At 37.2% G+C, this 14,060-nt stretch overlaps 1 protein-coding gene across 1 annotated transcript in view; it reads right to left on the bottom strand.

The window, feature by feature from the left end:
- Positions 1–844: 844 nt before the first annotated feature.
- sv2a (synaptic vesicle glycoprotein 2A) overlaps positions 845–14,060 on the bottom strand; it is a 233,834-nt gene continuing 220,618 nt past the window's right edge. The window contains exons 12-13 of the mRNA XM_039751329.1: positions 12,719–12,878; positions 845–9,157 (exon numbers count right to left, since the gene is read on the bottom strand). Coding sequence (XP_039607263.1) covers positions 8,974–9,157; positions 12,719–12,878 — 344 coding nt within the window. The 3' untranslated portion in view covers positions 845–8,973. The remainder of the gene's footprint in view (positions 9,158–12,718; positions 12,879–14,060) is intronic.

The following is a 14,060-nucleotide window of genomic DNA, read 5'->3' as shown; positions in this document are numbered from 1 at the left end:
ACTCCCAATGACCCCCAATATGGTCTAGCTGCAGACCTCCATAGCTCTGCCCAGTAACACTTCTGGTTAAGATTAGGGCTGTGGAAGTATTGCCAAGCCCTGTTATGTAAGTTAAGTCCACCTACTTGGAGCTCCAGAGTGGACTCAGAGATACCAGACTCAAAAGAAGACAAATTCTTTCAGACCACGTGCTGCGTAAGAACCACAATAATCAACAGCAAAGTATCTGCCTGTTTTAATGGTAAGCTGTTAATATAGTTAGTACTCCAGTGTAGGATATACTGTACTGTAAAGTATAGTGTCTAAGACATTGGACTTCAAACCCTGAGGCTGTGGGTTCATATCTTGCTATTGACACCGTGTGACTATGAGTAAGACACTTCACCTGCCTGTGCTCCAATTGGAGAACCAAAAAGAAATGTAACCAGTTGCATTTTAAATGTTGAAAGCCCCCTAAAGCCAGATAATACGTAGTAGTAATATATTGATGATTATGTAATTGTTGAGATCAGAAATGAGTCTGGAAACAAACTGAAGGTCTGACAAAGAGAGGAAAAGAAGCCCCCTCCATGACAGGACAATGCTTGGCAGCTTCTAAGTATGCACTGCCATAGTCAGACTTACAAGTAAAATGGTTGACGTACTCTGCAGTTGTGTCCATAAACTTGTAGTTGAATGCCAGGTACTGTATTTGTTGAAAAGTTGCACTTTTATGTGCATGTGTGTACACAGTAAATATCCTGGAAAAAGGAATAATCAGTCAGGAATAATCAGACAGTGGAAGAAACAAAGGGCAAGGAATCTGCATAATTTTAGCAATGAAGAAAGTACTCGGAGATTGCAGTGTTCTTTTAGAATATGTTTTAATAGTTTTTTTTCTGTTTTTTAAAGTTTATCTGGGAAGGTTATTTGCACAATTAAAGTGTGCAGGTAGTATTTCCCAGAGGAAAAAGAAAAAGAATAGCACACAAACCTTAAAACAGCACCTTGTTGGTGTTACATTGAAATATTTCATATCTAGTATTCACTTTTGCTTAATAATTTATTTACTTATTTACCTTTTCAGTTTTCAATTTTGTTTACAAAACAGACAAATAAAAGACAACATAGAATAGTTTAATCATGTCTTTTTTGTTATTTTCACATATTTATACTCGTACTTACAAACACCTATTAGATCTACACCACAATACAATGATAACATGTCCATATTTTCATCACATTAAAGAATGGCATAGATTGACTGAAACTAAACAGACTTGGGGCATGCTTTTGAAGCTTGTGACCTGGCATCTGCATTGCAAAGGCCCCGCATCTTCTACAGGCATCTTTATGGCAAATTATGTTGTCTTTAAAAAATAAGAATAATATAAAAAGTCTGCTTGAAATTTATTTTAGCCGATACTGAAGAAATATGTGCTGTAAGAAAGATAATCAGGGGAAAGTCCACATTGTGTACAGGAATGAATGTAAAATCGCGCTGGCATACTGCGCCAATTTTAAAGCCGAAAAACTGAGTGCCTAAAGGGCTGCAGTGGATTCTGCCTACTTGGTTTTACAGACTTAAAGCTAATTGCAGGGGAACAGTAATGTTTGTTTTTTAGTAGAAACAAAATACTTACATAAGTGTATTTTGTTAAATTTACCTTCTGAATGTTATAAAATATATTTATTAAGATCAAATTGGGCAAAACATAAAAATTAGGCTGTGGGAGGACAAAGTTTGTTTTAAATATCTCCATGCGCATTTGACTTCCACATTCTCCTTTTACGTATTCACATTTGATTTTTCTTGAACTATGTAGAGTATATTGTTTGTTCAAATGTGCGAGGGTCGTTTGATAAGTTTGGTAAATTTGTATGAGATGGCACCACCATTCATTTGGTGACATCACAGCTAGCAAGTGTCACTCTTCAAACTAGGTCAGGACAAACTTCAGCCAGAAGCAACGCATTGTTTATGTTCCCCAAACCTTGGAAGTAAATCTTTCCAAAAAAAGGTGTTTAACTTGCTTTTTATCATACTTATCAAATGACCCTCGTAATAAACATTTCCTTTTTACATAAATATTATATACGGTTTATATCTATATGTAATGCTTATCAGGATTGACCGATTGTGGACTTTTCTCTACATTCATAATGGCCAACACGGTACAACACCCTAGTACTACATTGCATTGGAGTATTTGTTGAACCCTTTCTGCATTTACTAAAGCTCCTGTACTAGGAGTGGTCGGTTGGTCTAGCTGTTGTTTAGGAGATTCCAGATACTTTTTCCCTAAATGGTACTCACAGCTTTGTTCTGTGCTTATCACATTAATTGTTCTAAATCTTCAGTATTTGATATTTTTTGAGGATGTGCTTTTCTTGACTCTCTTTCAGCTGGTTGCCGCTTGTGCTTTGTCTTTTTAAACAACACTGCTGCACAAGGGCTGTGGAATGTACAGACAGATTTAGGAATTTCCATGAAAAAGAACTGTGCTTCTTAATCTATTGTTGCTTTTGGAATTTAATATTGAAAGATTTATTCAACTGTAGTCTAAAACGGCTTTCATTGTAGGTGCACCAGACCCAAGAAGTGTACTTTTACGTGATTTAACATCAGCTTTTAGTAAAAGGTCGGTAAGTGGATCTCTGGCTAAAATGGCAGTTAGGATGGGAAGCCCAGAATGAGTCTGAAGGACCTCACAGGGCACCACACTCCCTGAGATTTGTGCAATGCAAGCGCAGACACTTGTGTCGCACATGACAGGAATGTAATGAAGGATGCTTCACAATATAAGAAAAAGCCATCAAGTTTCTGGAAAGAATAGTATGCAGTGGTAAAGGAAACTTAAATATGCCCTTGTCTGTATTGTATTTAAGCATGCGATTTTAGTGCTATTCGCTTTTTTTTATACGCTAGTCAAATTCTGTTTAAACAGCTATTTAAGTCAAATGGAAATAGCATATAAGTATATGAATAGGAAGTGACCCTAGACTTGTACACCACACACTGTTTCCAGAAAGTAGCAATCTTTTCAATTGCAATTTTCAAATCAAGTGAAATGTCATTTTGCATAACTCCTTATTTCTGTGTAACAGAACATTAATTTGTCACTACTTATTCTCACGATCAAGGTACTTCTGACATACAGTAGGACCCTTGACAAAAAACAAAATATAATAGTTTAAGTAGCCCAGGTGTCAAGCTTTTCAGAAAAGAATGCCCCTAGCCATCTCTACCTTCTCAAAAAAAAAAAAAAAGAAAGAAAGAAAGAAACATCACACGTTGTCTACAACTATTGCATTTTTTTTTCTTTTTTGTTTCATTTACTGGAGAATAAAATAACGCAGAAAGTAGAAAAATATTTGGCAATTAACAACAAGTGACGTCATACACAGCACACATACTGATTGTCACTGAATCAGCTGTGACAAAAGTTTTCATCCATGACACCTATAGAAAGCTTAAATGGCGGCACGCGAGAGCAATGAGAGGCCACGTTGGATGGCCTGCAGGAAGAGCGTAAGGTTGCTGATTAATGGAGGGGCTCTACTAAGAAATGTGTGGCTGAGCTATGGTGACATTGATCGGTTTACTGTTGTTCAGTGAAACAATGGGCAAAGAAGGTGAGCCCCAGGTGTCGCCAAATGGAGGCTGGTGAGATTAAAGCGCTTAATCATAGCAAGTTAAGCCAGTAAGGAAACACTACACTTAACACTCCTCAACCGCAGCCTCTGAGCCTGCTCTTTAGAGGGCATGTCCACTTTCGTAGTGAAATGAACCACTAAAGTTGATGTTGCCTGCTTTGCATGTTGCCATCCTTATTTTTTATGTAAAAAAAAAAAAACATAATTAGTAGAGGGGCTTATAAACAGGATGTCTTAATACAGAATGTATTAAAGTATGTACCCAAGTGGGATTAATTATGGCCAAAGCAAAATGCTATTGCAGATAGGGCCAGTTCACTGACCATTATACCAAAAAACAGGGCTGCAAGACACTAAAGACATTGGCCTGGTTCATCTGGAGATTGAGAGAGGATGCCCTTCAGTGTAATGGTGCCTGTCATAATTATGTGAGCTAAGAAACATTTGAGAATGGAGACTTTGCTCCTTGACTTCCTTCCCAAGCTTTAATGGAGTTGTTAAAGAGGTTTATCTTTGATGTTATGCTGTAGCCTAGTGTCGCTTTCAGATTGTGGTAAGAAGAGATTATAATAGATTTGTTTAATTTGGTAACCTTACTTTACTGGAGGCAATTCTATACTAGTTGTTTAACTTAGTAACCTGATATTATACAGTATATATATTTGTATTATTGCTTTGTCCTATTCAGGGCTGCAGGCAGCACTAGGAACAAGGCAGAAACCAGCCCTTGATAGAGCTGTAGTCCATCACAGGGGTCCACTCACATGGGGCTAAACCTCAATTGACTGATAGTCAACACACACATAAACACGCACGCACGCACACACACACATTTTTGGGATGTGGTTGCAGAACAAGAGTACCTGGAGAAAAGCCCACGAGGACGTGAAGAGAAAATGGAAACTCCTCATAGTTGGCAATCAGCCAAACGATCGGAGAGAACTGTGCCACCACGTCTCCCATGTAAGGTGTATGTGTGCACTTCATTTTGTTAGATACTGATGTACAGTAAGTGTGCCCACTAAAGAAACTGGAATCATTAAGTTATTTATAGTCACTAATTCTGGCACCAGAGAGTGCTGCATGTTCATTGGCACATGCAAGCAAGAATTTGACTGTATTGTGCCCACTTGATCCTGTAAATCTATTTCTTTATTTCAAGAATAAAGGTGAGATCACATCATAATATGTTTGTATAGTACTAATACTCACCTGAAAGGTTACATAATTTCAGTCATTTACTTGAAAAGGTAACCAAGGTTAAGAGGACAGGGTATCTGGTGGTTGAACGAGTACATGGCTTGTATTTTCCAGGACTGCAATTAAATTGATCTTTAATTTTTCACAGAACATCAACAGTTTGTGACCTAAACACTTTGAAGGTCTGATCTCAAACATTGGTTCAGGTTAATGTGTCAGCTTAATATGTAGTGGTGTCATCATCATCACAATTTTAATGGCCATTTTCCTGTTTATTAGTTTACCTCACTCTCCACAATCCTGGGCATCCATTAAGGTATAACCCATTATTTCATATCATCTGAAATGAACTCCACCCATGTCTTTTTTGGCCTCCCTCTTGGCCTCATTCTCTTCACCACCATCCTGGTGCACCCAAATGTTTTGTAATAAATAGATAAGTGACTAATAAAGTCCATGTCCTAAGATGGAATGAAGACATCAAGTGCACTGGAATGACACATATTAAACAAAACCTGGTAACACTCCTAGAAGATTTCTCCAGATGCCCCTCACATCCCAAAGCTTTGTTTGAATGGTTAATGAATTGACCTGATGCATGTGTGTGTGTGTGTGTGTGTGTGTGTGTGTGTGTGAGTGAGTGGGGCCTGGTGTCACATCGTGGGTCGGTTCCAGCCTTGTAGCTAATGCTGCCAGGACAAACTCTGGTTAAAATGAGGGTAGCATCATTACTTGTGTAAATAAGGAGTCAAATGTTTTGCTTAGACAAATGAAGACTCCGAAACTGTTACCCTATATAATATTTTTGCTAGTAGATATATGTTTTGGCATTTTTACTTTTTATTGAATTGAGAATCTTTCATCTAAAAGCGCTTTACTGGAAGATATGTCCTGCAGACAATGCAGTAGAGCTTAGTGAATAAAGCTAACTATAAAGTTGCCACTTAATCTGCATCTTGTCCTTAGAAGTTGTGTTTCTTAAGAAAGGCAAGATGAGTTGTTTGTGTAGCACGCTCTTTATGTACAATAATGTGAATCCACAAACACAACGATCCATGTATCTACGTTGAATGGCTTACATTGTCTTTTGTTGTTGTAGTTGCAGATGAGGTGCATTTCTTTCGCGTGCGCCAAATAATCTATTTCCACATACATCAGTTTAAAACATCTGCACTGCTCTATTTACAGTTCTGGCTGAAACACGCATCAAAATAAAATTCTAATTAAAAATAAAACTTAACACAATAAAATTGATAAGAAAATGTCAGAGTTTTGAAAAAAACAGTGGGAGAACAAGATGGAATACATACAGCTTTGTGCAGTTCTAGAGCTGTAAACATCATTTTTTTTTTTTTCTAAAGCATCCAGCAGTAGACATTTCACATTATGATTTGCTGACAAGAAGAAACGGTGATCTGAGCTGGGTGGCTGAAAACATAACATATAAGACAGCAGAACATAAAAGAAAAGAACTTATTGCTCTGTAATCCCTATAGCTCACCTGCTGGCCAAATGGCATCTGAATGAATCAGCAGAGTAGCAGTCTCAGACGGCCAGGCCTCTTGCGTGTTGAGCCACCACTTTCATCCTGCATCATGACGCCAGTTCAAAACGGGAAAAGCAGCAGGCTCTAGGCACAACACAATGTACTATGGACAAAACGGAAAAGCACACTTTGTGAGTTGGACGCTCTTATGTGAAATGTACGTTAAGAGGACACTGGTGTGGCTCAGCACGACTTGTAGCTGGAGTGACTGCCGTCTCGATATTTGAAACTTGAGAGAGAGAAAGAGACAGCAGATTTGAACACCTTGTGTGCTAACCCTTGAAGCGATACAGTGACAATTGTGAATTTAAACATTGTGATTTTGATTTTTTTTTTTTTTTTACAAGTTTGTCTTGGTTTCTTTTATTTTTGTCAGAGATTAAATATTACTTATTTTTAGTGATTTTAATTATTCCAGCTGTAGCAATTACATTTTAGTTTTTTAGTCTAGATCTACAAACGCCTTTGGAACAGTATGACTGAACTATTACAATTACAGAAAAGGATTTTTAAAATGTTTTTAATTGGAAAAATATGAAAAAAATATATTATGTCACTAAAATATATATTTTAGACAAACAGATTCCAAAACTACATTAAAAAACCAAAATGTACTGTATGTGTGTATGATATTAGTCTACACATTTATTTATAAAGTTTAAATGTTATGGGCTATCAGTTCTACCGTACCGTGCAGTAAGCTGAGTTTACTAATAATTTAAAGTTAGTTACATGATGATAGTGTATTTTTTTAGAGTAATTACATATAAATTAGATGTGAGGAAATAAAACACAATAAGATACAAAAGGCAAACTTCACATTTTTAGAAGGAGTACCTCTTGAATTCTCAGCATCACAATGCTGTAGGATTACTCCTGAATAAGAACAGATGGGTCAGGGTGCTTGGACAGTGAACACCTTTATGGAAGAGTGGCCAAAAATGTCAAGTTCTTTTTCTGTCACCTTCTCTTTTTTATTTACTCACACACATTTTCAGTTCATCAATAAAAAGCCCTGGTTTTAATAACACTTTTTAGGTTTTCCCTTTATTCCTAACATAGATTTAATTGAGTCCAGCAGATTTGGGGGCAAGGGAGGGCAGATGGGAAGCAGGGAATCATAAATGGAGTCAAACTCAACTCTTAGTCATTGGCCATAGTAGAATGGACATTCTGCTTTGCTGATAATGGCTATCTGATCAGTTGAATGGCTTAACATTTCCTGTATCCCATGGTGGTGAATAAATGGCATGTTATAAAACAATTAGGATTAATGAAAACAGAACAAGAGTGCTTGTTCAGCTGTGTGGCTGTTATTGTTGACTTCGGAAACTGAAAACACGTTTTCGGATTAAAATGTGTTGTGCTTTTTTGGGACTATAAAATAAGTATGTTTAAAAGAATTCCAGTGTATTTCTGTGCTTTATGACACAGGAGTCATCCATTTAGAATTATCATTTACACATACAAACATTTTTAAATAAACAAGTTCAGAGGCAGACAAGACATGAACCCTGACAGAATTTTCAAAAAGTGCAAAACCAACCAAATAAATATATAGAGATTTTATAACAACATGAATATTCTTTAGAATGGACAGGTAAACCTATAGTTGTCAACAGAAACACTAGAGTTCACTGTACATCTTGACTCTAAAGTGGTGAAAAATTTGCCCATGTGAAACATGATTTCAAGACAAATCACCCACATACAAGACCTGGTACATGGTGGGGCAAATGGTAGATAGCTCCAAATATCATTTTAAGACATTAGACCTTGTCTTGCTGTTTCTTCATGAGCCTTTAATCTCAGAAGGACAGGCTGTGCTTATTATCTGCTGTTTGAAATTCTTGTCAAGTGGCGCATGCTGTGCGCAGACTCAGAGTTGTAACACTTGCTGCCTGAGAGGAGATCTTTTATTAGAGGCCTGGCACCTGAGACTGTGGAGACAGAGTTGCTTTTAGAAGCACATTACTGTGGCTATCAGACTGAGAAAGGCAGCCGCCAGTTCACTTGAGGAACACTCAAGGATACGCAGTTGTCTTTTCTTTCTTAATGGCATGGAAGGACTATTAGATGCTATCAAAACAGCAAATTAGCAAATTTAATTATCCTTCAAAGTCATTAAACAAGGAGAAAAAGATACCAAGGGAAAAAGAGGTTGTCGGTAATATTATTTCTCTATCACATGGGGAGGGTTGTGTTTTTAACATTACCTTCATTTTGATATGAAATTTCCTAGCTAATAGAGTTATCTTGTTAGGTGAACAAAAAGAAGTAATCAAACCATGTTAAAAAAATAAACGAGACTTTCCTAGACATATACTTTGTAAATGCAAACAGCCAGACTGTCAGAAAACAAAGTAGATTAAATGTTATTTGGAGCTATTTCACTGAAGTAAAACTCCAGAAATGGTTAGTTTTGCTGGGAAAGAACATGGCTACAACAAAGTTCCATCAAAAATGAAAGTTGTTGAACAAGAGACCCGGGAAGGTTTCACAGTGTCAATGCTTCATCCCTCTCCGATCCCTTCCTGCTGACCTACTGCACACCTCCCCACCAAACCCCTCCATCGTGCTGGATCAGTGGCCTACTGTAACACCTGCCCACGGGTCTCCGGCAGCTTGAGAGCCAGAAAACTGCCCACAGCTAAAGCGCCAGAGGCAAACAAGATGGGCACAGCCTTGGTAATGCCCACGAAAGAAGTGAAAATGCTGATGCCCAACACTGCTGCTAGCTTGCAAAGTGCGTTCAGGAAGCCAAAAGCTGTGCACCTGTGGAGAGACAAACAAACCAAGTGTGAAATGAGTCAACCTGCAAAGGGATAATGTGCACACTGTAAAGGACTGGGGCATAAAATAAACAGGAGGGTAAAAAAGGGATACAGTTTTACAAATAGGGATTGATTAACTAACATGAACCTACAGTTAGCAAAATAAGGACCTGCAGCTCAGCCAATGAAGAAGCCACATAATCACTGCACTGTGTGACCCTGAGCAAGTCACTTGGAAAAAACAAGAAGAAACGTAACCAGTTGTATCTCAAACATTGGAAGTCGCTTTGGATAAAAGTGTCAGCCAAATCAATAAATGTAACTGTAAAATAATCCAATTTGGGGATACAGGGGCAGGTGCCTGGTAGGTAGGCTTTAATTTTATTAGGAAAAATAATGCATTTTATATAACACTATGGAATTGTTAACCTGTCAGTCTATGTAGTTCTTGGAAATTAAGGAGAAATGTGTTTAATTTTATAAGATGCTTTTCTGTGGGACCCATTTTCAAACTTTCCAGTTGCTGAAAGAACTGTTCCAAGTACATAATAATAATAATAATTATTATTATTATTATGTACATTTAGTACTAGCATGGAAACTAAATGTTGCTTCACTGTGTCCCCTTTTTATAATCACTGTCAAACTCACTAGCTTTGCATTGTGTCTACAATGCGGTATCATAACATTCTCAAACATGCTTACACCAATTCATATTGAGAGGTGGCAGCACTTGGTGCAAGGCAGGGAATAGTGCCAGACAGAGTACCAGTCTGTCTCAGTGCCCATTTAACCACCCACTCGAACTCACACTTAGCCAACTTAACGTGCACATCTTGGGGGATATGGGAGGAAAATGGGAGAATAAACAACGTCTTCACAAGCCGTGACCTAGCAGGGGCGCAAGCTTATCATGCTAGATTCATGAGACAACACTGCTAACCACTGTGCCACCCTACAGTGCAGCAGGTTTACTTAATCAGAATTTAGCTGCCACCATTATCAGCATCTCTCCACTAGATGCCACTGCTGTTCTTCCCAATGCATCACAATTACAGCACATCAATGGTTCCCAAAGGTGGTCCTGCAATGGTTTTCATTAAAATCAATTTATTAATCAGTGAAGTTTAATTAATTGTCTCATTTCTTACCCCATTCCTCAGAGTGTAAGCCAGTTTGTACGCTAAGTTGGTACAACTGGTACAGATAATGTCCTATTTCAAATCTCAGAAGCCCAAAGCCTCCATTTAAGCGCTTTATTATTTTATCTGTCATCAGATTGTTTCCCATTGCTTGTGTGAATAAGGATTACTGTAGCACACAGTAGACAGTAGTGCAAAATTTTAAAATGCCATAAACAGGAGCTGTCTTTTCACATTCATAGCAATGAGAGTGCCTTTAATCAAGATGCTACTTTAATAATTAATGTTAGGAAGTAAATAAGAGATTAACAAATAAAGATACTTTCCTGTTAATAAAACATACAATTTGGTCATTTCCACAAAGACTTCTTGGGACTCAACATCGCCCAACGGCTGCACTCCACCGGCAACTCTCCAACACCAGTGACCAAAGCATTTCAGAGGATTTTTTTTTTTATTATTTTATTGTTGTCTTTTGTAAATATTTATTTAAAAAAAATTGGATCCATTGCTTTTTGTGAAACTTGAAAAGAAATTAAGAAAAAATAAATAAATGATAAAACATACAATTTTTAACAAACTCCCTATAGAAATATAAAGGAAGAACTGGCATTTATGTATTAACACAATGCAAAAACAACAAAATCATATCATGATCCATTAAACTTGCATTACAGGCAGGGATTGGGGTCTGATTAATACATTGGTTTGACAGAAAACCAGAAGGCACAGTGGAAGACCAGGATCTAGTCAGGAAAACATTGGAGTAAACTTGCTAGGCATTATGGTAAGCAGTGCTGCCTCGTCCTCCGGTGTGGAGTTTCAACAGGTTTTCCTTTACCATGTGGTTTTTTTCTCCAGGTATGTCAGTTTCTTACCAATATACCTGGGATATGAAAGTTGGATTAATTGCTGCATTGGCTAATTGTGTGGATGTATGCATATGAATGTGCCCTAATGGACTGACATCATCTAACAGGGTTAGGTTCTGTTTTGCATTCAGTGATGCCATGAAGTGTTTCGGCTAAACCCAGTACTATAAAATGGATGCACAACTATAAAATGGATGCACAATCTTTTTTAATTCTATTTATTGTTCACTTTGCTTTCTATATCTCTAAAAGTTTTACTTTGGCTGACTGCAATTTACAAGGGTGACATGAAAGATTGTATTGTTGCCTCGGGTAATATCCACTGTAAGCCCACATTGTAGCTGTGGTGCCCATACATTCCATGAGTCCAAAATCAAATCTTTAGGTTGATCGATGAGTCTAAGTTTACCCAGTGGGGCACATGTGTGTGTGTGTGTGTGTGTGTGTGTGTGTCCTGTTACTGAATTGTACAGAAAAAAAGGATGGATGTCATGAACTTTTCACCATCTTATTATCTCTTTTTTGTTTTATATTGCACCTTGTAATGGTTCTGATTTAATGTAAAAAAAGAAATGAACTTATTCAATAGTTGCTCTCGCTAAGTATTTTTCAAAGCAGTGCAATTTAAAATTAGGAAAACATTGACAATGAAGACCATATGTCCATTGAGTGTCAGTTCTTGGCAGGTGAGAGTGTTGGGATAAACACAAGGAATTATTCAGCAGATATTTGCCAAGAAACACTACTGGGGCTCCCACATACCAAAGGCTATACCTTTGTAATGTCTCACTATGGCTGTAAGTGCTCTTTTCATCTATCTATCTATAAGGCAAAATAATTATTCACGATGAAGGGAACACAGAGTATTACCAATAAAGCTTCAGGTACCTTTTTATAATTTCTCTCCATCCAAATCACTGTCCCGTTGCTTTATTGGATGTATGTGCATATTACAACCACAGAAACTTAGCATGACATAGAGTGTAGCTCTTTTATTTGACATTGTGTGATGTGTTCAAGGTACTATGATGTAGTATGGGCATGTTGAAGGCACTGAGTGCACCATGTTACTGTGATGTAGTGCACACACACACACATGTATATGTATAACATGCACATCTTATATATGTGAATAACTGTATTTCTGCTTGCTTCCTTGAACTCTGTAGCCAAGAATGACACGTAGCTCCTCCACCTCATGAATTTAAATTGGCTAAGCAGATACCAGGAAATGAAACAGACATAATATGTAATAAAATAAATAAATTCTGGGCCAAGAAAAATAATGCATTCTTTTATACAAAAACACAGACATTGTACTGTATACAGTGTTTCTAACATTACAAAAATACTGAATTTAGTTCTTTTCATTTTAAGACTAAGCAGATCACCAAAACTTAACAAGATGCCACTCTCTCTAATGCTGATTGCTGCCTAACTCTGAAGAGGATTAAGTGAGTTCAGAAAACAGACAGGATTAAAGACAATAAAATTTGATTTCAACAAAAATCTGCAACTACAACATTTGCCAGGACCAAAAGTTTGTACCTTTTATCAGAAGGGTAGAGCTCGACAGTTAGCACATCCAGGGCATTCCAGGAGGCAATGCTGACACCACCAAAAAGACAGAGCAGTGCAATCATGGCTGACTCATTGCTTCCAAAAGACAGGAAGAAACAACTTATGCAGGACATTACACTTGAACCCGCTGCAAGGTAAGAAAGAAAGAAAGAAAGAAAGAAAGATGTTAAGGTTAATCTTAAATTTTAATTTAAATGTTTTCTTAGAAATCTCAAACACTGGCCATCTTGAGCAGATGACTAAATTGCCTTAGAAGTAGTTGGTAACATTTTAATTGTAAGGTAATTTAATTGTAAATAAATTGTAGGGATAAGGTGAAGATAATGTTGTTGCCTTAATTACTTTTCATATTATACAATAACTAATTTCTTTGAAAGAAAAAAACAGCTCATTTGAAGGTTTGCTTCCCCCAGTTTTTTAAATTACAATACAAATGAAGATAACAACCTGTACTGAGGCGCTCAGGGTGCGTGTGAGTTCAAATTTATGTATAGAAATGTTTTACTTTGCTATCTTCTTCCTCTTTTTAAAATCAAATACAAATGTGATCTAAAGTGAGGCTACTAGTAAGAAGTTGTCAGTACATTTCAAATACAACATACTTACAGAGTATAGTATTTTTTAATCCTTGTTTATGTTTATTTTTCTGTTTTTTGTGTATTAGTTTTATACAATTGTTAAAATGTTTTATTGATTTTTTTTTTTTTGTGTTTACGTGCACACACAAAAACAGAATAGCGAGAGTAACCCAGTTAAGAAAGAAACGTGATTACTTTAAAAAAAAAACCATGTACATTCTATAACAACACACTGAATAAAGATTAAACATCATCAATAGCAGCTATGAATCTGAACACAAGCATTGTGTTGCTGAGCTTAGCACTGTATATTCAGTTCATCAACATAAATTTAGTGATTTCTGTAATATTGAGACAGATTATTTCAACTAGGAGGAGAAATAATGCTGTGGTGGGTTGGCACCCTGCCCAGGATTGGTTCCTGCCTTGTGCCCTGTGTTGGCTGGGATTGGCTCCAGCAGACCCCCGTGACCCTGTATTCGGATTCAGCGGGTTAGAAAATGGATGGATGGATGGAGAAATAATGCTAATAATGCTATTACTTGAGCATTTGCCTCAGAAAACGTAACTTTGTAGATGATTTCAATGCTTTCTACTTATGGCTGCTGGATGCGTATGCGAAGCAATGACGTGCTGGCTAATAGAGTGCAATGGGCATTCTCAGACAACGAAATTCTTAACTGCAACCCAGTGAAGGGTTTACATGGTCACAAAACTGGGTTACTTGCAAA

The sequence above is a fragment of the Polypterus senegalus genome, chromosome 1 (genome assembly GCF_016835505.1).
Source record: "Polypterus senegalus isolate Bchr_013 chromosome 1, ASM1683550v1, whole genome shotgun sequence".
Lineage (NCBI taxonomy): Eukaryota > Metazoa > Chordata > Cladistia > Polypteriformes > Polypteridae > Polypterus > Polypterus senegalus.
Note: the sequence above shows the minus strand (reverse complement) of the source record. Positions and strands in the feature narration are given on the sequence as shown.